We start from the raw sequence: 24,967 nt of genomic DNA on the forward strand, positions 1-24,967 counted from the left end.
AAAAAAAACAGCAGTAACCCCTGAGCACTGCTAGGTGTGACCCAAAACCACACACGTTCACACACACACACACACACACACACACACACACACAATGCCCTATTGCTGTGCTATCTCTCCGGCCCCCTTCACCTGACTTCCTGTCAAGCCATTTTCGCACTTGAATTCACCCAAACCCAGCAATGCCCAAAAAGGACCTCAAGATCCCAGAGCTTGGAAGTGATAACAAAAGAGCTTGACTCTGGCCTCCATGCCTGTGTGGTCCATCTCAGGCACTCAGGAGGAGCGAAGTGGAACTAGCAAAAGCAATGGGACCCTGAGCAGAAGAGTGAAATGGGGATCCCGAGACTGAGAAAGGGTTGTCCCTGCGTCTCAGCTCAGATCCTGGCAGCTCCTAAGTGTGAGGGGCCTGGGCCTGGCTGCAAGGTTACTCACTGGACCACCTGGTAATAGCGCTCCAGGAAGAAGGACCAGTCTGCAGGGCTGAGGTAAAATGGAGCCTCCAGTTCTTTGTCGATGTCCATGTGGGCCAGGTTGCTTAGATATTCCTCACAGATGCTCAGGGCCTCATCCACCAGATCTGAAGATACCACCACCGGCTTCTTGTCTCCTTTTCTGGGATGTGAGTTCTCTGAGGAGAGAGGCCCATCACACTCCCATAGACGAGGCCTGCACTCTGTCATGACACGCTAGGCCACTGACACTCTATGGCCTGCTCTTTTCCTCTGTCTTTTGATTATTTTGTTTGTTTGTTTTTTGGGCCATACCCGGTAATGCTCCAGGGTTACTCCTGGCTATGCACTCAGAAATCACTCGGCTTGGGGGACCATATGGAATGCCAGGGGATCGAACAACAGTTCGTCCTAGGTTAACATGTGCAAGGCAAACGCCCTATAGCTTTTGCCACCATGCAGTAGGGCATTTGCCATGCATGTGCTAACCTAGGATGGACCGGGTTTCAATCCCCGGCATCCCATATAGTCCCCCAAGCCAGGGGCATTTTCTGAGCTCATAGCCAGGAGCTCATACCCTGAGCATCACCTAGTGTGCCCACCCCCAAAAAAACAAAACAAAAAAGAACCCACCTCCTCCCAGCATAGCTGATGCCCTGAATCCTGAATTCCAGGCATGTGGGTTCGAAGCAGAAACCACAGAGGGCGCAGTAGTCTGGGCCTCCCTTTATCCCCCCTTGTAGGTGGACCTGTCCTCTGGCAGATTTGGGGGAAGACGAGTAGTCTCCCTGCTTACCCTCGGGGTGATCCTCTGGCTGCCAAGAGTATGGCGTCCATGCTTTCTTCACCACCAGCTTGAGCACGTTGCGGGCAGCTGTCATCCAGAAATCCTCTGTGCCCGGGCAGAGAGTCCTGCTCAGAGTCCCACTGCCAGCCAGTTCTGACTCCGGATCTGGATCAGGCCTCACCTTGGTTTTGGGGGTTATTTCTTTCTGCCCAACCTGACCTGGCCTCTCAGGCCCTGCTGACAGCCTCCTGCCCAGGCCCTAAGGTAAATTTTCTCAGTTCCTGATCCATTTTTTTTCCCTTTGCCCTTTTTTGTTTGTTTGTTTGTTTTGGGGCCACACCCAGTGGTGCTCAGGGGTTACTTCTGATTCTGCACTCAGAAATCACTCCTGCCAGGCTCAGGGGACCATATGGGAAGCTGGGGATCAAATCTGAGTCTGTCCCAAATCATTCATGTGCAAGGCAAACACCCTACCGCTGTACTATCATTCCCGCCCCTCCTGATTCATTTCTGAGATTTGGTCTGGTGTGGGGAGCTGAAGTGGATTCAGGGCCAGAGAGAGAGCACAGCAGTGGGGCGTTTACCTTGCATGCAGTCAAGCAGGGAAGGACCCAGTTTGATTCCTAGCCTCACATTTGGACCCACAGCTTGCCAGGGACGATTTCTGAGTGCAGAGCCAGGAGTGACTCCTGAACACTTCTGGATGTGGCTCAAAAAACCAATCAATCAATCAACAAATAAATAAAGTTTAAAATAAAAAAGAAGTGAGTTCTGTCTTATTTTCAGCATGAGATTAGAGCCAGTACCTAGCAAAGGATTTAAGTTGAGTTCTGGCCAGCTCCTGAGAAAATATTGTTGAGCTAGAAACAGCTTTTTTTTTTTTTTTTTTTTTTTTTTTGGTTTTTGGGCCACACCCGTTTAACGCTCAGGGGTTACTCCTGGCTATGTGCTCAGAAATCGCCCCTGGCTTGGGGGGACCATATGGGATGCCGGGGGATCGAACCGCGGTCCGTTCCTTGGCTAGCGCTTGTAAGGCAGACACCTTACCTCTAGCGCCACCTTCCCGGCCCTAGAAACAGCTTTGTCTTAAAGTCTAAAACCTTTCTGTTCTAGATCTAGACCTCGCTCTAGGCAGGGAGGTTTCAAACTCAACTACATACGTCACTGACTTCTAGAACCTTCTCTAGACCATTCTGAAAGGTAACAGAATAATAAGTTCTTCTGGACACCTGGGCTGGCTTAGCTGAGACGGGCACTAGGGGGAAAGAATTGGAGCCAAAGATAGCCGGGAGAGAGGCCCCCCCCCCCAAACCCTCTTTGGCCTATGGGAAACAGGCCAGGCTGGGCCCCTCCTTACCGATGAAGGCCTTTTTGTCATCCTCAGCGCCCAGGCGGTAGCAGCGTGGGAAGAAGGAATCAGCATCAGCCTCGTCGAACCAGGGCAAGTTCCGGAGATTGAGACATAGACCCACCTACAGAGTTAGCTCTTGAAGGGGCTGGGGAGGAGGCCTTGCCCATCGACTCCCCACACTCAGCATGTACCCCAAAAGGTCATGGAGCCTCAGCTTGGATGTACTCTGAACCTTTGATCCATTCTTTTTTTTTTTTCTTTTTAGGCCACATTTGGTGATGCTCAGGGGTTACTCCTGGCTATGCGCTCAGAAATCACTCCTGGCTTGGGGGACCATATGGGTGGTCCGTCCTAGGTTAGTGTGTGCAAGGCAAATGCCCTATCGCTTGTGCCACTGCTCTGGCCCTGATTCATTCATGACTAGAAAACTCCCCAGCAGCCGGTGAGGTGGTGCTAGAGGTAAGGTGTCTGCCTTGCAAGCGCTAGCCAAGGAAGGACTGTGGTTCGATCTCCCGGCGTCCCATATGGTCCCCCCAAGCCAGGGGCAATTTCTGAGCGCTTAGCCAGGAGTAACCCTTGAGCATCAAACGGGTGTGGCCTGAAAAAACAAAAATTAAAAAAAAAAGAAAACTCCCCATGTTAGCCCATGGGGTCCCATCTGTTGAGAATGTACTCCTGGAGACCCCCAGTTGGCTTCCCTGTCCCCTGGCACACACCAGATATCCTTCAAAGTCCTACCTGTGGAGAAGGCTTCGGGCCTTTATGTGCTCCTAGGGAAATCACTTAATCCCATGAGCAAATCCCAAGGTTCAGTGCAAGATACCAATGTAGGTCCTAATGATAAGGCACTGTGCCACCTGTGCCACCCATAAGAAGACAGGCCTTACTGCCTTTTTCTTTTTTCTTTTTTTGTTTTTGGGTCACACTCGGCAGCGCTCAGAGATTACTTCTGGCTTTGTACTCAGAAATAGCTCCTGGCAGGCTCAAGGGACCATATGGAATGTCGGGATTTGAACTACTGTTCTTCTGCATGCAAGGCAAATGCCCTACCTCTATGTTATCTCTCCGGCCCCTGCTTTTTTTTTTCCCACTTAAATCTGAGGAGACTAAGAAAGCCTGAAGCTCGGGCCGGGCGGTGGCGCAAGAGGTAAGGTGCCTGCCTTGCCTGCGCTAGCCTTGGACGGACCGCGGTTTGATCCCCCGGTGTCCCATATGGTCCCCCAAGCCAGGAGCGACTTCTGAGCGCATAGCCAGGAGTAACCCCTGAGCGTTACCGGGTGTGGCCCAAAAACCAAAAAAAAAAAAAAAAAAAAAAAAAGAAAGCCTGAAGCACATGCTTGTCATAATGGAGCTCTGGGTTCAATCCCTGGCATCACTTGATCCCCTGGACACAGCACTGCCAGGAGCGAGCCCAAGCGCCAAGCCAGGAGCAGCTTGAGTAGCATGCTTGGACCTGACCCCCCAAACTAAACAAAATCAAGGAAACAAGTTCAGAGATCTCAGCCCTGTCCACAATAAAGGAGACAGATATGTGTAACCCATGAACCATCACTTAGAAGAAAAGAACCTGGGGCCGGGCGGTGGCGCTAGAAGTAAGGTGCCTGCCTTGCCTGCGCTAGCCTAGGACGGACCGCGGTTCGATCCCCCGGCATCCCATATGGTCCCCCAAGCCAGGAGCGACTTCTGAGCGCATAGCCAGGAGTAACCCCTGAGTGTCACCAGGTGTGGCCCAAAAACCAAAAAAAAAAAAAAAAGAAGAAGAAGAAAAGAACCTTCTAGACCCCAGTAACTGAATAGGCCACTGCTTCCGGTTATAGAAACCTTGACTTGAGTCCCCTGAGTCATAATGGCCACCTGTGTTCCATTCTACAGTCACATTCCATATGTCACTTTCTACTTGTCATATTCTCCAGCATCAAAACAGAAACCAGGCCTGCGTCCTCCAGGACAGAACTCTCTACCACCCTCTCCTCAAAACTCACTGACCAAGAAAGAGGCCCATGGCCTGTGGAGCCCACCTTTGTAGTGAAGGACCCTGCTCGGGCATAATGGTTGACCATTTGATCCTTGGACAGGAAGCGACAGTCCAGCACATCTCTCCTTGTGGTCCAGATGAAATAGGGAATCTCATTTCGCACCATGCGTGACTGGGAGAGGGAAGAAAGGATGGACAGACAGGAAAAAGAACAAGACAGGTAAGAGTTTGGATCAGGGCAAGAAAGCACAGTGGGTAGAACACGCACTTGGCTTGCATGTGCCCAACCTGAGTTTGATCCCCAGCATCCTATCTGGTCTCCTGAGCACCACCAGGAGTAATTCCTGAGTGCAGAGCCAGGAGTAACCTGTGAGTATTGATGGATGTGGTCCAAATATCCGCCACCACCAAAAAACAAAAACCCAACCCTGAGACAGGTGTGTCATCTATGTCCAGGAAACAGAAAGAATCAGTCTTGGGAAAAAGTCCTTTTTTTTCTCCAGGACACACACTTGGTAAGGGGAGAGTTGCCTGGGCCACCCAAAGTAAAGTGAGATTTCCTCCATCTCAGGACCTTTAGGATCTTGCTTGGCAGTGGGACAGTGACTCCAAAATGTGACAAAGATACCCTTGTGAGGGTACTAAACCTCCAGGATTTAAACCCTGGATTTACATGTTTGATTGTATGAGGAACATGCTAGTCCCCACTTCATAGAGGAGGGAATTGAAATACAGGCAGGACAGTACATTAGCCCAAAACCCACAAACATGATGTCTTCGGACGCAGCCAGGACTTAGTGTCTTCCTAAGCCGGAGAGATAGCATGGAGGTAGGGTATTTGCCTTGCATGTAGAAAGACGGTGGTTCAAATCCTGGCCTCCCATATGGTCCCCCGAACTTGCCAGGGGCAATTTCTGAGCATAGAGCCAGGAGTAGCCTGAGTGCTGCCAAGTGTGACCCAAAAACAAAAACAAAACAAAACAAAAAAAGAAATCTAGGAGATTTCTTAATAATACAGGAGGTAGATAGGTCTCTTGCCTTGCACACAGCTGACCCAGTTTCGATCCCTGGCACCCCATATGGTTCCCCCAAGCATAGCCAGGAGTGACCCAGGAGTAAATCCTGAACACTGCCAAATGTGATCCCCAAATAGACAAAATCTATTTCCCGATAGGGCACGCCTATGCATGCAAGAGGACTGGCCCTGTACAGCTCTATACACCCTAGTACCACCAGGTATGATTTCCAAGCAGTCGTAGGAATCCCCAAGAACTATTGGGTGTGGCCAAATAATTGGATGTGACCAAACAGGTGGGAGGGAAAAAAGGAAAAAAATCTAGACTACTAGAGAGCAAGACTGAGTCCCTGAATAGGAAAGGCTTGGACTGGGATTGACCCTGCTGGACCCTGGACCAGCTGTCCCTCTCCTTCCCGCCGCATCAGGGACCCCAAGACTCACCATCAGAGCATGTGCCGCATCTAGCTCATCCATCTGCAGAAGCTCCTCGAAGTTGAAGAGTGGAGACTGGAACGCCATATCCTCATCGTCATCCTCTGTGAAGGCAAAGCCCAGGACCATGAGGGTCCTATCACAGGGCCTATGCCCCTGCCCTGGTCCCAGGTCCGAGGGGCTGCTCACCGTCCTCCATATCATCGTCCCCTAATATAGAGCTGCTCTGATCTTTTAGGGTTGCATGAGAGACACCCCCTAAGTTGGGCATCTTCTTCTCCACCCAACCTCTTCGGCGCAGGAGGCAGCGAATGACAGGGTAGCGGCCTTGAATCATAAAAATCTTCTTCTGCTGCAGGGGGAGGAGAATTTTCACACTGGGTATGGGGTTAGTGTTGGGCTTCCCCTGGGGATTCTCAGGGGCTGTTTCTCAGGAGCCTCTGTACTCAGGACAGACCCCTGAGAGTGCATGGGGGGTAGGAATAGATGTGGTGTCAGTAAACACCAAAATGGCCCATGAGTACCTTCCACATGCTAAACATGTACATATCTATTATGATTAATGAGTATTTTTCTCATTAAACCAAAAGAGGAAAGTGGAGTAGGTTGTATTGGGAAAAAAATTTTTTTTGTGTGGTTTTTGGGTCACACCCAGCAGTGCTCAGGGGTTACTCCTGTCTCCATGCTCAGAAATTGCTCCTGGCAGGCATGAGGGACCATATGGGACACCAGGATTTGAATTGATGACCTTCTGCATGAACGGCAAATGCCTTACCTCCATGCTATCTCTCCGACCCCGGAAAAAAAAATGTTGTTTGTTTGTTTGTTTTTGGACCACACCTGGTAGTGCTCAGGGGTTACTCCTGGTTTTGCACTCAGAAATCGCTCCTGGCAGGCTCGGGGGACCATATGAGATGTCGGGAATCCAACCTAGGTCTGTCCTGCTGCATGCAAGGCAAATGCCCTACCACTGTGCTAGCACTCCGGCCCCAGTGTTGGGAATTTAAATTCTGGCTGTCAGCCTGAATTGACAGGGACCCCAGGAAATTGGAACAGAAGCCAGAGAGAGGGGAGCAGGAGCTGCCCTGCCAGGGTGATGCCACAGGTAGTTTAGGCGAGGGAGGAAAGCTCCAACATTCAGAAGCTGGAGGGAAGCTAGGCTGAACCCCTCAGATGCTTGGAATTATTTGAATCTGTAGCAATAGTACAGGGTGGGTAGGCTTTGTATGGTCAGCTGGGGCTGCAGGGACAAGGACTTTCATGTTGGTGTTTTGTGAGGGAGATAAATTGCCATATCACAAAGGTGGTTAGGTTAGCAGGGACCATGTAAAGACACCAGAGCCGGGGCTGGAGAGACAGCATAGCAGTAAGGCGTTTGCCTTGCATGCAGAAGGATGGTGGTTGGAATCCCAGCATCCCATATGGTCCCCTGAGTCTGCCAGGGGCCATTTCTGAGCGTAGAGCCAGGAGTAACCCCTGAGCTCTGCTGGGTGTAACCCAAAAACCAAAAAAAAAAAAAAAAAAAAGACACCAGAGTCAAGGGTCTGTTGAAAAGAGCTCTGCCTATCAGATGCAGGGTGGAGGAAAGCATAAGATGGGGTGTCCTAGGGGCTGGCATGGTGGCGCAAGTCATAAGGCATCTGCCTTGCACACGCTAGCCTAGCACGGATTGCAGTTTAATCCCCTGGCATCCCATATAGTCCCCCAAGCCAGGAACAATTTCTGAGCTCAGAGCTAGGAGTAACCTCTGAGCGTCCCCGGGTACCCCCCTCCCCAAATAAATGGACTGACCCTAGATTGGTTTGTCATGAGACAGGAGGGACAGTGGGGATTCCTAGAGGGGAAAACTAGAAACTAAAGAGATACTGCAAGTTTGACCTCCACTAGAGTTGGGTGCTGGGGAGAAGGCCTCCCCACGGCTCTGGCAGTGTTCCTGGGTCCCTGAGACTTAGCTGTGCTGCCCCTCTCCCCACCATGGTGCCAGTGGGGGAAGGGGAACCCAGTGGCCTTATGCATAAGACCAGCCCTCCGAGGAGCCCACCCTGTCTTTGCAAGACCAGAGGGACAGGATGTACTAAGGGTTAGAGAGGGGGGGAAAAAAACCAAACCAAACCAAATCAAAACAAGTATGGAGGGAAGGAGACAGTGACATTCTCGCCTTTCCAATCTCAGACCTTGACAGCTTTTTCCACCTGGATCTTGGCGTTCCGGATCCGGCCCATGTGCAGGGTGGCCTTGGAGAAACCCCTCCAGAGAACCAGGGACCCTGTAGAAAGAGAGGGAGGCTGGGGTTAGAGGTGACAGGTGCCAAGAGATCAAACCCCCCTGTCCTCCTCCATGCAGGCCCCATCATGCCCCATCCCAGACTTCAGTCTCACCCTTGGGCACCGGGGCATCACCCAGGGAGGCGAGCCCGCGTGCAGAGGGACCACTGCGCACTTTGCACCTGCCACCATTCAGGTCCCCGAGTCGTGTCGTGCGGAGATGGGGAAAGGGATGTGTCATTGGAGCCGTGCACCCTGGGGATCCATGATGCAGGGGTGCTGGTGCAAGGCCTGGGGGGGGGTGTGCTGGAGGCTGGGCCACCCTCTGGTGTCCTCCCTAATGAGTGGTCCCCAGCTCCCTGGAATTCAGAAAGCCAGGCCCTGCCTGTGTCCCTCCCGAAGCCCCAAAACCCTCCTGCATTTCAGCTCCTCCCTCTGTTTGCTCCTTGTCGCCTGGGAAACTTCAGCACCATCACCCAGCCCTAAGCAGCATAGGGAAGACAGATGCTCCGGCCCATACCCGACCCTCCTCCGGAGGAGACAGCAGCATCCAGGCAAGGTATCTCGGTGCTTTGGTCCCTTGCTGCACTTCTAGGCAGGGGATGGGCCCTGGGGGCAGGGGACAGGCCCTGGGGACCCGGAGAACCAGTTAGAGGCAGCCATGAAGGGAAGAAAGTCAGAGCCAGCAAGGGAGGAGCAAGCCAGCAGGAGGGAGGTATCTGTGAGTTTGTCCCCTGACCCCATGCAGGGCCCCCAGTGTGGTTGGTATGACCCTTTCCCCAAACCAAAATAGGGGGGGGGGGAAACCCCTCGAACCAAAATAACCCAAGGCAGAAGGAAATCAGAGATGAGCCATAAACAGGCAAATGGAATGCAGAGGCCCAACTAAGGGGGTGGGGAGAGTATTTTGACACTCCAGGGGAGGGTCAACATCCAAGAAGGGGGAGTCTCCTACAGCCCCCGCTGGCTGGAAAACTATTTTATTTTCTTTTTTCTTTTTTTTTTTTTTTTTTTGGCCCATACCTGGCGGCCCTTAAGGGTTCCTCCTGGCTCTGTGCTCAGAATTGCTCCTGGCAGCTCAGGGGACCAGATGGAATGCTGGGGATTGAACCCAGGTCCGTCCCAGGTCGGCCGCTTGCAAGGCAAATACCTTACCCCTGTGTTATTGCTCCAGCCCCTGGAAAACTATTTCCAGTGAGAGCTTGTTGAACTGGGTTGGGGCTTTGTATGTGGGAAGCCCAGGTTCCATCCACACCTACTTGTCCCCCAGACACTTCTAGGTGTGCCCCTTGAGCAATACTGGGTATGGCTCCCAACCAAACCGACACAACCACACAAGAGATTAATATAAACAGAGCAGACCATATATATCCCCTGGGATTTGTGCAGGTCTTGAGGCCCAGCCTGAAAACCAGGCTAGGAGAAGAGGGGCAAGGGTAGTGCAACAGCAGTCTCCCCTATACAGCCCCCTCAAATCACACAAACACACACACACACACACACACACACACACGTACACATCTCTTGGAAATCGATATAGACTTATCTCTGTTTGGCAGCTCAGGACCTACTCCAAGTAGTTCAGTGTTTTTTTTTTGTTTGTTTGTTTGTTTTGTTTTTGGGTCACACCTGGCAGCGCTCAGGGGTTACTCCTGGCTCTATGCTCAGAAATTGCTCCTGGCAGGCTCAAGGGACCATATGGAATGCCAGGATTCGAACCACCGTCCTTCTGCATGCAAGGCAAACGCCCTACCTCCATGCTATCTCTCCAGCCCTGGGGCGATTTCTGAGAGCAGAGCCAGGAGCGACTCCTGAGTGCTGCTGGGTGTGGCCCAGAAACCACTAAATCAATCAATAAAGTTTTAACATAATTAAAAATTATAATAATCTGCTTGAAATCAAATAGCAGAGCCGCAGAAAAGCTAGTATGCTCTAAAACTCCACTGGTTTTTGTTTGTTTGTTTGTTTGTTTGTTTTTTGCATCATACCCAACAGTGCTTAGGGCTTACTCCTGGGTCTTGGTTCAGAGATCATTCAAGGCAGGCTCAGGAGGTCTTTGTGGGTGCTGGGGATTAAATCTGAGTTGGCCACATGCAAAGCAAGCCGTCCTCCCCACTGTCCTATAGTTCCACTCTTTTGTTTCTTTGTTTGTTTTTCGTTTTTGGGTCACACCCGGTGGCATTCAGAGGTTACTCCTGGCTCTATACTCAGAAATTGCTCCTGGCAGGCTTGGGGACCATATGGGATGCCGGGATTCGAACCACCGTCCTTCTGCATGAAAGGCAAACGCCTTACCTCCATGCTATCTCTCCAGCCCCAGTTCCACTCTTACACACGAGCTTAAATCCTTGTGGCATTCAGACTGCTGATAGATTGTGGAAGTATTAGGCAGGAATCTGAGAGATAAATTCACACTATCCAAATTGCCCTGACTCTGCTGGTCCCAGAGCCCCCTTCACTTTAATACTTGGAAGATAAACCCATGCCCTGAAGGGGGGAGTTCAGTCAACTGCCAACACTGAGCACCCTGCCCACCAGCCTCCCCCTTTGGCTAGTGATGGGCCTCCTAGAAAAGCACGCCAGAGAGATGCCAATTTGTGTATGTCCCATCAGCCTTGGCCATCAGGACACTGGCATTGGGGAGATGGGACGTGTGGCCCCAGGTTTCTGCTTACCCTGGCTGTGTTGTCCTGTGAGTACTGAATGCCCAGTTGCCATCCTTTAGCAGAAATCCAGACTCACTGGTGTAAAAAAAAACCTTCAATATTCAGCCATGAGCCCCCCAGGACACAACTAATTCTGCAAGAGGTGGAGGTCACAGAGGCAATGTCATAAAGGGGTGCTAGCTGTCCAGGTGGGCATGCCCCAGCCCCTCCTCTCTCATCAACTGCATGCACTTCAGCTTCAGGACCCCTGTGGATATCTGGATTTTGAGGGAAGGGGCCACAGTAACGGTGCTCAGAGATTACTCATGGTGGACTTGGGGGACCGTTTCAGAAATGCTAGGGGTTGGGGTCAAAGAGATAGCATGGAGGCAGGGCACTTATCTTGGATGCAGAAGGACAGTGGTTCGAATGCCAGAATCCTATATGGTCCCCCTGAGCCTGCCAGGAGCGATTTCTGAGCGTAGAGCCAGGAGGAACCCCTGAGTGCTACTGGGTGTGACCCAAAAACCAAAATTAAAAAACAAACAAAAAAAAGACATGCTAGGTGTTGAGCCTGGGTTGGCCATGTGCAAAGTGTTGTACTGACTCCAGCCACTGGATGAAATTCTTTTTTTTTTTTTTTTTTTTTTTTGGTTTTTGGGCCACACCCAGTAACGCTCAGGGGTTACTCCTGGCTATGTGCTCAGAAGTTGCTCCTGGCTTGGGGGACCATATGGGACACCGGGGGATCGAACCGTGGTCCGTCCAAGGCTAGCGCAGGCAAGGCAGGCACCTTTACCTTTAGCGCCACCGCCCGGCCCTGGATGAAATTCTTTTGGGAGTGAAGGGCCATATCATAGCTCAAGGGTCACTCCTGGTGGTGGGACTTTGGCGTACCTACCATAGGCGGGACCTAGGATTCAACTCAGATTTGGCTGCCTGCGGTGAGCTCCTCTTCATTTGTTTTTAACTTTATTATTTGGTTGGTTGTTGGGCCTCACCCATCGGTGGCTCAGGGGTTACTTCTAGCTCTGCACTCAGAAATTGCCCCTCTAGGGGCTGGAGAGATAGCACAGCAGTAGGGCGTTTGCCTTGCACGCAGCTGGCTTGAACAGATGGTGGTACAAATTCCAGCATCCCATATGGTTCCCCGTGCCTACCAGGAGCAATCTGAGTGAGAGCCAGGAGTAACCCGAGCACCACCAAGGATGACCCAAGCCCCCCCCCCCAAATCGCTGCTTGTAGGCTGGGGGACCATATGGGAGGCTAGGAATCAAACCGGGTCCGTCCAGTGCATGCAAGGCAAACACCCTATCGATGTCCTATCTCTCCGGTTCCTAAGCTGTCTTTTTTTTTTTTTTGGGGGGGGGGGCACACCCGGCAGTGCTCAGGGGTTACTCCTGGCTCTATGCTTAGAAATCGCTCCTGGTAGGCTCAGGGAACCATATGGGATGCCAGGATTCGAGCCACTGACCTTCTGCATGCAAGGCAAACACCTTACCTCCATGCTATCTCTCTGGCCCCTAAGCTGTTTTTCTGATATGAAGGTGGCAGTGAGGTCTGGTGTGGTCCCCCCCCCCCCCGATAAAAATGTCCCCATGGGCAGGGTCTGAGATGGTCATTCTCCAAGTGAGCACCAGGGAATGGAGATGCAGGGCCTAGAGGGGAGACCTATGTGGTAACTGCATCCCAGCTGAGAAGCAACCTTGAGCTTAGGGCCGGGGCCTCTTGGTGCCAGCTGGTGCCCACAGCCAGGATCCCTTTAGCTAGGCTTGGGTCAGAGTGTCGGCATTGGTTCCTTGTGTGCGTCTCTTGATGTTGGTCTCTGCCAGGGGCCAATCACAACAGTCCTGGGGTCTTCAGAACAAGCCCATCCAAGTCCCCCACCTTCACACACAGAGCACAGATCTCATGCAGCCCCAAAGGGGCAAGAAGAAACTTTAATCAATGGAGGATCCACAGAATAAGAAAAGTTGCAGAGAGCGTGAGAGCAGAGGGGCCGGAGCAGTGGGGAGGGTGGCCCCACCAAGCAACTTTAGCACAGGCTGAGCTGCCATAGTTAGGTTTTGGGGCCTAGCACTGGGGCACGGCAGGTGGCTACCATCCAGCTCTGTCCCCATCCATGCTGGGTGGCCACTGTCACAGCAGAACTTGAGGAGCTGCAAGGGCGTCAGCAGTGCTTCCACAGGGTCAAAGAAGGTTGAGGCGGGGGTGCTGGCCAGGTGAGGAGCGATGCCTCTGGCCTCCCCCGCAGACGGCTGGAGGAGGAAGAGGGGTCGCCTTCTGGCTACAGGCCCACCCAGACCCACTGCGACCAACAAAGAGCACTCACTGGGACCAGTCACAGCCACTGGAGGTGGAGGTTGTTTAATAATAATAATTAAAAAAAAAAAAAAAAGACAAAGAGATTGCAGCCTCCTACAGGCAGAGTCTGGGTTTCCGGGTGTCGAAACTCAGTCCTGGCCTCGGGCGGGGACAGCATCAGAAGCCAGCGTGACAGGCACATGTGGCCCAGGTAGGTCAATGCAGCTTTCTTGCCCAGCTAGCAAGCACGTCACGGCCTTGCCACCGCTCTGGGGAGGGTTCCAGCACGCTTCACAGACACGGGAGGCCTGAGGGGGGCCACAAGAGCCACAGCCAGACGGTTAAAACTGTCAAGAGAAGAGCGGAGAGAAGGTTACTCCGGTGCCCAGGAGCCACTGGGGCGGGTGAGGAGGAGAATGGGGTGCGGTCTTTATTGGGGAGTGGTTTAGGCCACACCCAGCAGTGCTCAGGGGTTACTCCAGGTAGGTATTTGGGAGCCCCTAGGAAGTACTGGGGATTGAACTGGGTTGGCTTTATCCCAAGTTATTGCTCTGGTCCCTGCCAGCATTTCAGACTATTCCACAACTTGAACATACCACAACCCTTTCCTCCCAGAATTCCTTCATTCCATGGCCGAATATTCCTGAAGCTTCCGCCCAGCTGAACATCCCAGCTCCTTCATCCCACCACTAAGTATTTCATGGAGGCCTTGGGAGCTCCGGTCCCAAACCAGGCAAGAGGACTGGGGCGTGTGGACTTCCCACACCCCCAGATTGCCCTGCCAGGAACCAGGGCCGCTTGACACAGACCACAACACTAAGGGCCACCGTAGGGTCAAACGCAGATAGTACAGGGGTTAATCTCCACACCACAGGCTCCCCACCGCTCTACCCAAAGTGCCACCAGGTGTGGCTGCTAGTGTGGTCCCTGATGGAGTGGCTGTGATGTCCCCTGACTTCAGGACACTATAGGCAGTCTATACCCTCAGGTCTGACCACTAGACCATGCACTCCCAGGAGAGGCCCTCCCCACCCCATCCCCAAGCACTGCTTAGAAGCACCCCCTCACCCACAACAATAAAAGGCCCACCCAGAGGTGTGGAGCCCAATGGTCCAGTCCTGGAGAGGCCAGATGGTATGGAGCTGAGCCTGTGGCCTTCTAAGGGCCAGGCTGTGCGCCAATGCAGATGGCTGCAGCCTTCGGAAGGGGGGGGGGGTGGGGGTCCCAGACAATACTCTGGTAGGGACAGGATCCTGAATGTCTTTGGCCTCGAGTCTCCTGAAGTGGCTGCCTGGGTCTTTAGACCAGTGGGACTGACCCTGTGGCTTCAAGACGAACCTGGATGGGCCCAGAGCCCTACAGAAAAATGAGACCCTCATTGTCCTCGGAGATATGTGAGGTACCCCAAATCTCAGAGGTCCTTGCAGAGGGGCTATGCAGATATCCCAAGGGAACAACAGATGCCTGGTGTGGACAGGGTTCAGAGTCCAATCCTGGCTTGTGTGGCTCCCCAGCCTCAGTACCAATGGACATAGTCCTGGGGGTGGGGGGGTTCCTCAGAATTGTGCTCATAGGCCAGAGGCTAGAGCAGGACCGCAATGATCCCCCATAGATAAGGCAAGGACTCAGTCCCAGTGATGCCACTGGGGGAGTCCAGTCCCTTGGGTGGCCAGTCGATGGCAGCCCTGCTGAGACTATCCATGGTGGTGGCTAAATTTGACTCCCAGGCCTGTCTCTCCCCACACCTGCTGAGTCCCTACCTACCCCACCAGCTCCTGGAGCCCCCTTTCTTGCTAGAAAATATGGCCAACTCCCAGCTCCAAGGTTCTCAGATGAAAGAAGCAGTGGGAATGAGTTCATCTTAGTTCTGCACCTAGCGAGAAACAATGAGCGCCATCTATATGGGGCCGAACAAAGAAGCCAAGATCCATTTTGTCTCGGTTAAATTTAGAGGCGGCCTCGTATGGGGAGGGCGGAACCAGAACATGTGGGGAGCTGGTTTCTGGGCTGCTGTTGGCTCACGCCCACGAACGACTCCCTCTGAGGTTCGCCCACAGGGGACCGTCCACAGGAATCCACAAGCTAGGGCAAGTCGCACATGGGGTTATCTCTGGAGCAGAAGGGAGCCCAGACCCCCACTGCCTGCTATGAATGATCTCGCCCATGTGCACTGCGACTTCTGGACTCAGAGGAACAGAGGCTCGGGGGAGCAGGGGGAATTTCCATTTTTGGAGTCGAACTCCTTCTGAGCTGCATCTGTGCCCGGATAGAAGTAAATAGTGCAGTTGCCATCTGGGAGCAGAGGCACGAGAGAGGGGAGAATGCCAAAAAGCGAGGACCGAAGGCAGAGCCAGTGGGGACAACAGCGTCCCCTGAGACTGCAGAGTCCCAGGGGGGAAACAAGGCCCAAGGGCCTAGAGGATTCAAAGGCAAACCAAACGGGACTCCTGCCATTAAGTGCATCGTGGGCCTGGAAATGTTCCTAGATGGGGCCATCTGGAGCTTGAACTGGGTACAGGAACAAGCTCTACCTTCTGAGTCACACCAGTTTGTGTCTCTCTGAGGGGGCAACCTCCACCACCCAGGCTGAGAGCCCAAGACACTGCGGTCCTGGGTCCCAAAATAGGTCCCCCAGGCCCAAAGAATCACCAACATCCTGGTGCCACCTGCCCCCTCAGAAGATAAGTTCTCCCAGAGAGAGATCAGAAAAGCCCTTACTTGACATTCTGCTGGATTTTCTGGGGGATGAGAGGGTCCCAATCTCCAAGGGAGGGGGGCCATCAGTTATGTCCAGTGGTCAGACCAGTGAGAGGGCAGTGGGGATGAAACCAGGGCCTGCTTACATTCTTGTTTTGTCTTTGGGTCACACCTGGTGGCACTCAGGGGTAACTCTACGCTCAGAAATCGCTCCTGGCAGGCTCGGGGGACCATATGGAATGCCGGGATTCGAACCACTGTCTGTCCTGGGTCGGCTGCGTGCAAGGCAAAGGCAAACGCCCTACTGCTGTGCTATCCCTCCGGCCCCCCCTGCTTACATTCTTGAGGAACTCCTCGGCCACGATGCGAGCGCGGGCGTTGACCGAGAGCTTCATCTCGCTGATCTCCTTGTCGATCTCCTCCATGAAGTGGATCACAAAGTCCACCAATTTGTGCTTGTACATCTGTTCCGTGTGGAAGTTGGTGATCAGGAAGCTGATGTCGTAGCCCTGCAGAGAACAGAAGCGAGTGGGTCCTCGGTGGGCCACGCCTGCTCATCCCGACGGCTGTCCCCCTTCTCTCAGTTATCTCTCAGGCTCTGAAGGGGTATCTTGGTGGCCACCCATGGCACTGAGGCCAGTAGAGTTTTGTGCACATCAGATGTCGCCAGAAGAGGCAGGAAGAGGTGCATTGGGGATGAATAAGAGGAGGGGGCAGGAACTAAAAAAATTTGAGGAAGAATCTAATCAAAAACACTCCATGCGGAAAAAACAACAACAATAACAACACTCCATGGGAGTCAGAACTAAAGTTCAGCAGGTAGATTGATTGTCTTGTATGCGGCTAATCTGAATTTGAAACCTGGCATCCCCTATGAGTCCCCAAGCCCCGCCACTGATTCCTGAGTACAAAGCTAGAAGCAAACCCGAGCATTGCCTGGTGTGGCCTAAAAACACTCCACAGCAGGATGGGACTAAAGTCTCCAATGAGAGGGTCTGAAGCTGTGGAAGAGATTTTTTTTTCGTTTTTGTCTTTGGGCAACACCCAGCGGCACTCAGGGGTTACTACTGGCTCTGTGCTCAGCCCTGGCAGGCTCGGGGGATGCCGGGGATCGAACCATCGCAGTCCTTTGTCAGCTGCACGCAAGACAAACACCCTGTCACTGTGCTACCTCTCTGGCCCCAGATATTGTCTTTATTCTCCAGAACCTGAGATAGAATCAGGACCAGGAGACTGTGACTGCCCAGTGACTACGTGGTCTCTGGGTCATTCCAGCAAGGGCTAGAATGACAGTACATTAGGGAGAGAGCTTGTCTTGAATACAGTCAACCCAAGTTTAATCCCCAGCAGCATATGTGGCACCCCAAACCCTGCCAGTTATGATCCCTAAACGTAGAGCCAGGGGGAAGCTCTGAAGCACCGCTGGGTGTGGCCCCAAAATAAACAACTTCCCAAAACAAAGTCTATGGAAAGGAGGAGTCAAAGAGATATAGGTGGTACATGGAGTAAAGGTATAGAAGTAAAGATGTTTGCCTCTGGGCCAGGGAGGTGGCGCTAGAGGTAAGGTGTCTGCCTTGCAAGCGCTAGCCAAGGAAGGACCGCGGTTCGATCCCCTGGCATCCCATATGGTCCCCCCAAGCCAGGGGCAATTTCTGAGCACTTAGCCAGGAGTAACCCCTGAGCATCAAACGGGTGTGGCCTGAAAAAAAAAAAAAGATGTTTGCCTCTCACAGGGCTGACCTTGATTTCTTTCCCAGTACCACACATGGTCCCTAGTACCACTAGAAGTAATCTCAGAGCCAGGAATAAGACCTGAGTACCATTGAGTGAAGCTACTAAACAAAAGGTCTATAGAAAGGACTCAAAGTTCAAGGTCAGGCTACAAATAATCCAATATTCTCTTTGGTCTTGAGATTCTAAAAACAGGCAATTATGGAACTTTTTATTAAAAAAAAAAAAGATTTTGGGGGGCCGGAGAGACAGCATGGAAGTGAGGTGTTTGCCTTGCATGCAGAAGGACGATGGTTCGAATCCTAGCATCCCATATGGCCCCGAGCCTGCCAGGAGCGATTTCTGAGTGTAAAGCCAGGAGTAACCCCTGAACACTGCCGGGTGTAATCCAAAAGCCAAAAGCCAAAAAAAAAAAAAAAAAAAATGGGGGGGGGGGCCCGAAACAATAGCACAGCGGGTAGGGTGGGGGGCATTTGCCTTGCACACAGCTGGTCCAGTTTCAATCCCTGGCATCCCATATGGTCCCCCAAGTCTGCCAGAAGTGATTACTGAGAGCAGAGCCAGGAGTGACCTCAGAGCCGCCAGGTATGGACCAAAAACAAACAAAAGAGTGTTTGGCTCATTGGAACAGAGGACCTGAACGTGATCTGAGTCATTTTCTCTCTCTCTGGTGGAGACAGATGCATCTCTTTCCAATGGCCCGGGCGCAGATGAAAGTACTCAAGACCAGGCCTCTAGCTGGAGGAGCAGCGGCGAGTCCTGGCTGTGAACAACAGGGGGACCCACTGGGCTCACCTCCACTGGTTTCCTTCGAAGGATGAAGAAGTTCTCTGCCCGCATCATCATGAAACGCATGAATTTGTGGCACAAAATCTTCTCGATCTCATCAGCCTGGAGAGAGACAGAGAGAAACATGTTTCTCCGAGGCCAACACCCTCGGGACCAGAGCAAGCGTACTATGGGTAGGGAGGGGGCTTGCATCACACAGCTGGTCCAGGATCCACCCCCAGCAACCTGGGGAAGATTCCTGAGTGTAGAGCCCCTGTAAATAGGCCTAGGAACTAGTCCTCCTATGTATCTCAATTGGTTTCCATTGGTCTTGTTTCCCCACTCTTTTCATCTGGCTTTTCTCCCTCCCCTTGGGGGTGGGCTTTGTTTTGATCTCAATAAAGGCTACTCAGGAGGCCTGAGCTGGGAGCTGCCATCTAGGCCTGTGGTTCCACATGGTGGAGTGACTGGCTTGTGGCTGAAGAGCTTGCAGTGTGAATTTCCATACCTGTGTGGATTTTATTTATTTAGTTAGTTAGTTTGGTTTTTGGGTCCCACCCAACAGCGATCAGGGGTTACATGGGATGCCAGAATTCGAACCATGTCCTTCTGCATGCAAGGCGAACGCCTTACCTCCACGCTATCTCTCTGACCCCTGTGTGGATTATTTATTGCAGGAAATTACTACCAGACCAGCATCTCCTATCCTCCCTAGGCAGGAGGTATGGGATTCTCCTTTCCCCACTGGGGACTGTGGAACGTTTAACAGGGCATTCAACAGGCCAAGAATGAGCCCTGAGCCTTGCAGTATGTGACTCAAAACAAAAAAATTTCAAAATAAAGAAAATATTAAGCTGGGTCTGGAGTGATAGTACAGCACAAAAGTCATTTGGCTGGCATGTGCCAACCCAGGTTCAATCCCTGGCATCCCATATGGTCCCCTGAGCCCCACCAGGAGTAATTTGAGCAGTCAGGCATAGTCAGGTGTGGTCCAAAAAAAAAAAACAAAAACAAAACAAATAACAATGATAAAACAAATACCTTCAGCCAGCACCTGGAGCCTGGTCTTTGGACCTCCAGTACCTCTGGCCAGCAGGGGTCAGTGTGCCTGGTACTAGGGGCTATCACTGCCTCATCAGTGAATCAGGGGCACATAGCGCAGACTTCAGGACACTGAACGTCTTCAATTGAGGCATTACTGTGTTCACTTCTTTACCCACCTGAGAGGTGATTTTAGTGGAGCTGCTTCTAGAGTTCACACCTACATTCAAAGCTAAACTTCCCTTTCTCCTGTCACTAAGCCTGCATCTTGCACAGGGAGATCAGAAATGAATTGAGGTGGTAACCCCGGATTCTCTGTACTCACCTCTCAGTATTATTAAAAAATTAGGTGTTTTGTTTGTTTGTTTGTTTTGGGGTCTCACCTTACGGCGTTCAGGACCTACTCCTAGATCTGTGCTCAGATATCACTCCTGGCAGGCTCAGGGGATCATATAGAATGCCGGGAATCAAACTGGGGTCCTTCTGGGGTCAGCCACGTGCAAGGCCCTACTGCTGTGCTATCACTCCAGCCCCCTAGAAATTCAGTTTTTAACTGGTGTTACTATGCCTTTAACACCTCTCCCACAATCTATTTCCTCTCTTTTTCTAAGCTTTTTTTGTTTGTTTGTTTTGTTTTTGGGCCACACCTGGCGGTGCTGGGGTTACTTCTGGCTATCTGCTCAGAAATAGCTCTTGGCAGGCTCAGGGGACCATATGGGATGCCGGAATTTGAACCAACCACCTTAGGTCAGGACCAGCTGCTTGCAAGGCAAACGCTGCTGTGCTCTCTCTCTGGCCCCTCTATTTCCTCTCTTGATAAAGCAAGCCAGCCCCAGGACTGGAGCTTTAAGCTTTCTTTTTCTTTTTTTTTTTCTTTTTTTTTTTTTGGTTTTTGGGCCACACCTGGCAGTGCTCAGGGGTTACTCCTGGCTGTCTGCTCAGAAATAGCTCCTGGCAGGTACGGGGGACCATGTGGGACGCCAGGATTTGAACCAACCACCTTAGGTCCTGGATCGGCTGCTTGCAAGGCAAACGCTGCTGTGCTATCTCTCCGGCCCCGCTTTAAGCTTTCTAAATCTAGTATGGCACTGTCTTCAATGTGTCACTTTTCAATCTCCCAATGGTGTTAATGCTTCGTCCATTTACAGTGTATTTTTCAACCTGATGTAACTAAAACCTTAAGGAAATCTATTTAGGTAGAGCATGGTCTAGGTCAGCCGAGACCAGTCTAGGCAAATCGCGGCTTGCCGACCACTGGTCTAGGTGGTCCACTAGAAAGGCAAAAATGAGAGGAGCGGTGGGAGTGTCAGGCATCTGTGATCCGTCTAAGAAAATATTTAAAAACTGGGGCTGTCACTTTCAGAGGTGATGGTGATGAGACTAGAAGTGATCATTCAATTCTCTAAACTGAGGCTCACCTTTAGTCATTAGAATCTCAGTCTCGGGGCCGGAGAGATAGCATGGAGGTAAGGCATTTGCCATTCATGCAGGAGGTCATCAGTTCGAATCCCGGGGTCCCATATGGTCCCCCGTGCCTGCCAGGAGCAATTTCTGAGCCTGGAGCCAGGAATAACCCCTGAGCACTGCCGGGTGTGACCCAAAAACCACAAAAAAAAAAAAAAAAAAAAAAGAAAGAAAGAAAAGAATCTCGGTCTGAGGACTTGACAAGTCCAATTGGCCCCATGGCTTTTCCTTGCCTTTCCTGCTTTCCAACCCGTGGCTCTTATCAACCTATAATATGGCACATCCTGGAAGGCTAGGACAGAACCTACATGGCTGTGTAATCTTCTGAGACATGGCATGGGTCTTCTGAGCCTTGGGCTCTGTGCTCGAGCTCACCTGCTTCACAGCGATGCTGACGCGGACAGAGTTGATGGAGCCCTCGATGAGAACCTTCTCCTTCTCATTCCTGCTGATGGTCACCGGCTGCAACAGCAGCTCTTTGCTACTCCTGAAAACACAATCGACAGAGAGGTTGGGATTAGAGGAACCACTGGCAGGGGGATCTCCAGTGAGCCCAAGAATTACTATTGGGATCCCAGACTCTGAGGCAGAGGGGATTCACAAGCCAGGGGTGTCCCAGAATGCAGAGGAATGTATTTGGGTGGGATAATTTAGAAAAGATGGAGGGGAATTTATGGGATGTCCATACTCAACTATACTCTTGATTCTGTGTTTAGGGATCACTCATGGTAGGGCTCAAGGGACCAAATGAGGTCCCAAGGACTGAACCTGGGTGGGCTGTATGCAAGGTAATGCTATTGCTCCAGCCCCTCAGAAAGAATTAAGGGAAAGGGGAGGTGAAGATATTATAATAGTCAGGACACTTGCTTTCCATATGCCTTTTGCAAGGTTAGGTGTACCCACGGTACTCTCTCTCCAGCCCAGGAGCTCTTATTTTAATGAATAGGGCTAAACATATGTGGCTTCTAATGAACAGGAAGAGAAAGTCTGCCTGGGAGAAAAGTGAAACAGCCTTCTGCTTCTGCTGTGCTCCAGTGATTTACAGATTTTTTTTCATTTCCCTCAGGCCAGGTGTTATTCTGATGCCTTCTGTATCTGTAGCTATCTGGAAGGGCTTCATATGGTGTTAGGAAAGGTTAAAAGAGCAGAATTGGGGCCACAGAAACAGCACAAAGGTAGTGTGTTTGCCTTGCATGCAGAAGGATGGTGGTTGGAATCCCGGCATCCCGTATGTCCCCCAGGCCTGCCAGGAGTGATTTCTGAGCATAGAGCCAGGAATAACCCAAGTGCTTCCGGGTGTGACCCCTCCCACAAAAAACAAACAAACAAACAAACAAACAAAAAGAGCAGAATTGGGGCAGTGGTAGGGCATTTGCCTTGTACGTGACCAACCCAGGACGAACTGTGGTTTGAATACCGGCATCCCATATGGTCCCCGTGCCTGCCACGACTGATTTCTGAGCGAAAAGCCAGGAGTAACCCTGAGCACTGCCGGGTGTGGCCCCAAAACAAAACAAAACAAAAAAGTGCAGAATGACAAGGCCAGGAAAACAGTTCAAAGGCTTGAGCGCATGCTCTGAGTACTATCAAATCCCTTGCCTAACAAGCCAATAGTAGTTGGCTGAGTGCCCGCGAATGTGGCTCCAAAAGCCAATATGTGAATCAAAATAACTAGTGGGGGGCCAGAGCGATAGTACAATGATTAGAGCTTTGCCTTACATACAGCAGATCCAGGATTCATTCCTAGCACCTCATAAGCCCAACAGAGGTGATCTTTGAGCACAGTCAAGATTAAGCCCCGAATAGTACCAGATATGGGTTCCCCCATCCCCAAATAAGGCTCTGTGGAAATCATATATGTAAAGTAGAATAAGATTCTAGGGGTTGGGGCCCGGAGAGATAGCACAGTGGCGTTTGCCTTGCAAGCAGCCGATCCAGGACCTAAGGTGGTTGGTTCAAATCCCGGTGTCCCACATGGTCCCCCGTGCCTGCCAGGAGCTATTTCTGAGCAGACAGCCAGAAGTAACTCCTGAGCACTGCCGGGTGTGGCCCAAAAACAAAAAACAAAAACAAAAACAAGATTCTAGGAGTTAAAGAGATAGTACAACAGGGAGGGAGCTTGTCTTCAACCTCATATGATTCCCTGAGCCCACAAGGAATGAAACCTAAACAGAGCCAGAGTAAAGACCTCAGCATAGATGGGTATAGCCCAAAAATCAAACAAAGAAGATATCCTGATAATTTGCCAGTTTATTGGGGGGGGGTACATTGGAGCCACAGTCATTGGTGCTCATGAATCACGTATGATGGTTGCTGAGAAATCAAACCTGGAATGCTAACACACAAGGGACAAGCTCATTACATACTATCTCTCTGGTCCTAGTTTTTAAATTTTATTTTATTTACTTTTTTCTCGTAATTTTTTTTTGGGTCACACCTGGCAGTGCTCAGGGGTTACTCCTGGCTCCATGCTCAGAAATTGCTCCTGGCACGCACGGGGGACCCTATGGGACACCGGGATTCGAACCTATGACCTTCTGCATGAAAGGCAAACACTTTACCTCCATGCTATCTCTCCGGCCCCTAGTTTTTAAATTTTAAATAGCAACTGGGTATGACTGCTGTGATAGTCTGCTAAATATGTCCCAGATTAAACTTAGAGAGAATGAGAAAAATAACTTAATCATAAAATATAAAGCTGGTAAGAAAATAACTCAAAACAGAAAATTTCCGAAATAGGAATGAACAAGTCTAAGTTTGTGGGGGATGTCATTGATTCTTCTCAAAAAAAGATGGAGAAAGGGCCGGAGAGATGACAAGGAGGTAGGGTGTTTGCCTTGCATGCAGAAGGACAGTGGTTTGAATCCCGGCATCCCATACGGTACCCCAAACCTGCCAGGAGCAATTTCTGAGCGTAGAGCCAGGAGTAACCCCTGAGCGCTGCCGGGTGTGATCCAAAAACCAAAAAAAAAAAAAAAAAAAAAAGATGGAGATGAAATTCAGAAACTGACTGATTTCTGTAAAAGGCAAGGCCAGCACTTCAGTAAAGCCGGAGGTGTTCTGTGGATGGCCCGTCCTGTTCTAGAAAGGTACAATTTACATCAAGTGAGCCAGAGGTGCTTCTCCCCTGGGTTTTGTCCTGCCAACCCACTATGATCCTGAACTTCCATTTCCCAGAACACAACATGACAAACATCAGAGTATGCCCAGCACCGCGCCCCTTCCCTACCTGACTTCCACCTCTGGCTTGTTGTGCCGTTCCACAACTTGGGAGGAGAAATTCTCCAGGCAGAGAGCAGCTTGCAGGGTGGCCCGGACGGCGCTCAGGTAGGGGCGCAGAGTGGCAGTCTGTGGAGAGAACCCCTTGAGTATGAGTCTGGCTCGCCAAGACCCCTGCCCCTTACCCCGGATCATGCGAGTCAGGCTCTTCTGAGGCTGCTTGCAACTTGAGGCAGGGAGAACAGACCTGACTTACTGGAGAAGGACGGAAGGATTGTCATTCTTTAAGTTTAGAGCAGTCGTTCACAAGCAGGGCTGAGATACTTGCCAGAAGACATCTAGCCACATCAAGACATTTTCTAAGTCTCGGATGATGCTATTGGCATTGGCTAGAGAGCTCAACATAGCATTCAACTCTCCTATGATGCGTAAGATATGCAAACCTTGCTCGAGGTGAGGAATAGTGGTCTGGAATCACACAAGGCAGACGATGGCCCACAAACTATGTGCCAGGCACTAAGCTGGTGCTAGGAAGTCAGATGAGCAAGACTTCTCCTACCCACTAGGCAGGGGTGAGAAAATAACTGATATAGGGGCCGGAGAGGTAGGGCTAGAGGCGAGGGGTCTGCCTTGCAAGCGCTAACGTAGGATGAACTGCGATTTGATACCCCGGCGTTCCATATGGTCCCCCAAACCAGGAGTGATTCCTGAGCACAGTCAGGAATAAACCCTAAACTTCACCAGGTGTGGCCCAAAAACCAAAACACCCGCCCCCACCCAAAATAAAGAAAATAACTTATATAGAAGGACAAAATGGGG

General features: G+C 51.3%; 4 protein-coding genes across 4 annotated transcripts in view; 1 reads left to right on the forward strand and 3 right to left on the reverse strand.

Moving 5' to 3' along the window:
- Nucleotides 1-8,410, reverse strand: part of TTLL3 (tubulin tyrosine ligase like 3) — a 25,207-nt gene extending 16,797 nt beyond the window's left edge. The window contains exons 1-8 of the mRNA XM_049766358.1: nt 8,394-8,410; nt 8,190-8,281; nt 6,205-6,367; nt 6,025-6,119; nt 4,609-4,737; nt 2,597-2,711; nt 1,249-1,344; nt 436-631 (exon numbers count right to left, since the gene is read on the reverse strand). Coding sequence (XP_049622315.1) covers nt 436-631; nt 1,249-1,344; nt 2,597-2,711; nt 4,609-4,737; nt 6,025-6,119; nt 6,205-6,367; nt 8,190-8,237 — 842 coding nt within the window. The 5' untranslated portion in view covers nt 8,238-8,281; nt 8,394-8,410. The remainder of the gene's footprint in view (nt 1-435; nt 632-1,248; nt 1,345-2,596; nt 2,712-4,608; nt 4,738-6,024; nt 6,120-6,204; nt 6,368-8,189; nt 8,282-8,393) is intronic.
- The window catches only part of EMC3 (ER membrane protein complex subunit 3), a 146,271-nt gene extending 134,430 nt beyond the window's left edge, over nt 1-11,841 (forward strand). The window contains exon 9 of the mRNA XM_049766328.1: nt 11,831-11,841. The gene's annotated coding sequence lies outside the window, so the exon portion shown is untranslated. The remainder of the gene's footprint in view (nt 1-11,830) is intronic.
- FANCD2 (FA complementation group D2) overlaps nt 1-24,967 on the reverse strand; it is a 1,230,368-nt gene that overhangs the window by 1,172,792 nt on the left and 32,609 nt on the right. The gene's annotated exons all lie outside the window — the stretch shown is intronic.
- On the reverse strand, nt 8,365-24,367 carry ARPC4 (actin related protein 2/3 complex subunit 4). Its single transcript, XM_049766110.1, has 8 exons — nt 24,159-24,367; nt 21,305-21,416; nt 18,452-18,547; nt 16,264-16,434; nt 15,251-15,310; nt 13,347-13,466; nt 13,026-13,182; nt 8,365-8,534 (listed from the first exon to the last, which is right to left on the reverse strand). Exons 1-8 carry the CDS (start codon nt 24,341-24,343, stop codon nt 8,365-8,367), a joined length of 1,071 nt encoding a protein of 356 aa, XP_049622067.1. The 5' UTR covers nt 24,344-24,367.

Source organism: Suncus etruscus, chromosome 20, assembly GCF_024139225.1.
Source record: "Suncus etruscus isolate mSunEtr1 chromosome 20, mSunEtr1.pri.cur, whole genome shotgun sequence".
NCBI lineage: Eukaryota > Metazoa > Chordata > Mammalia > Eulipotyphla > Soricidae > Suncus > Suncus etruscus.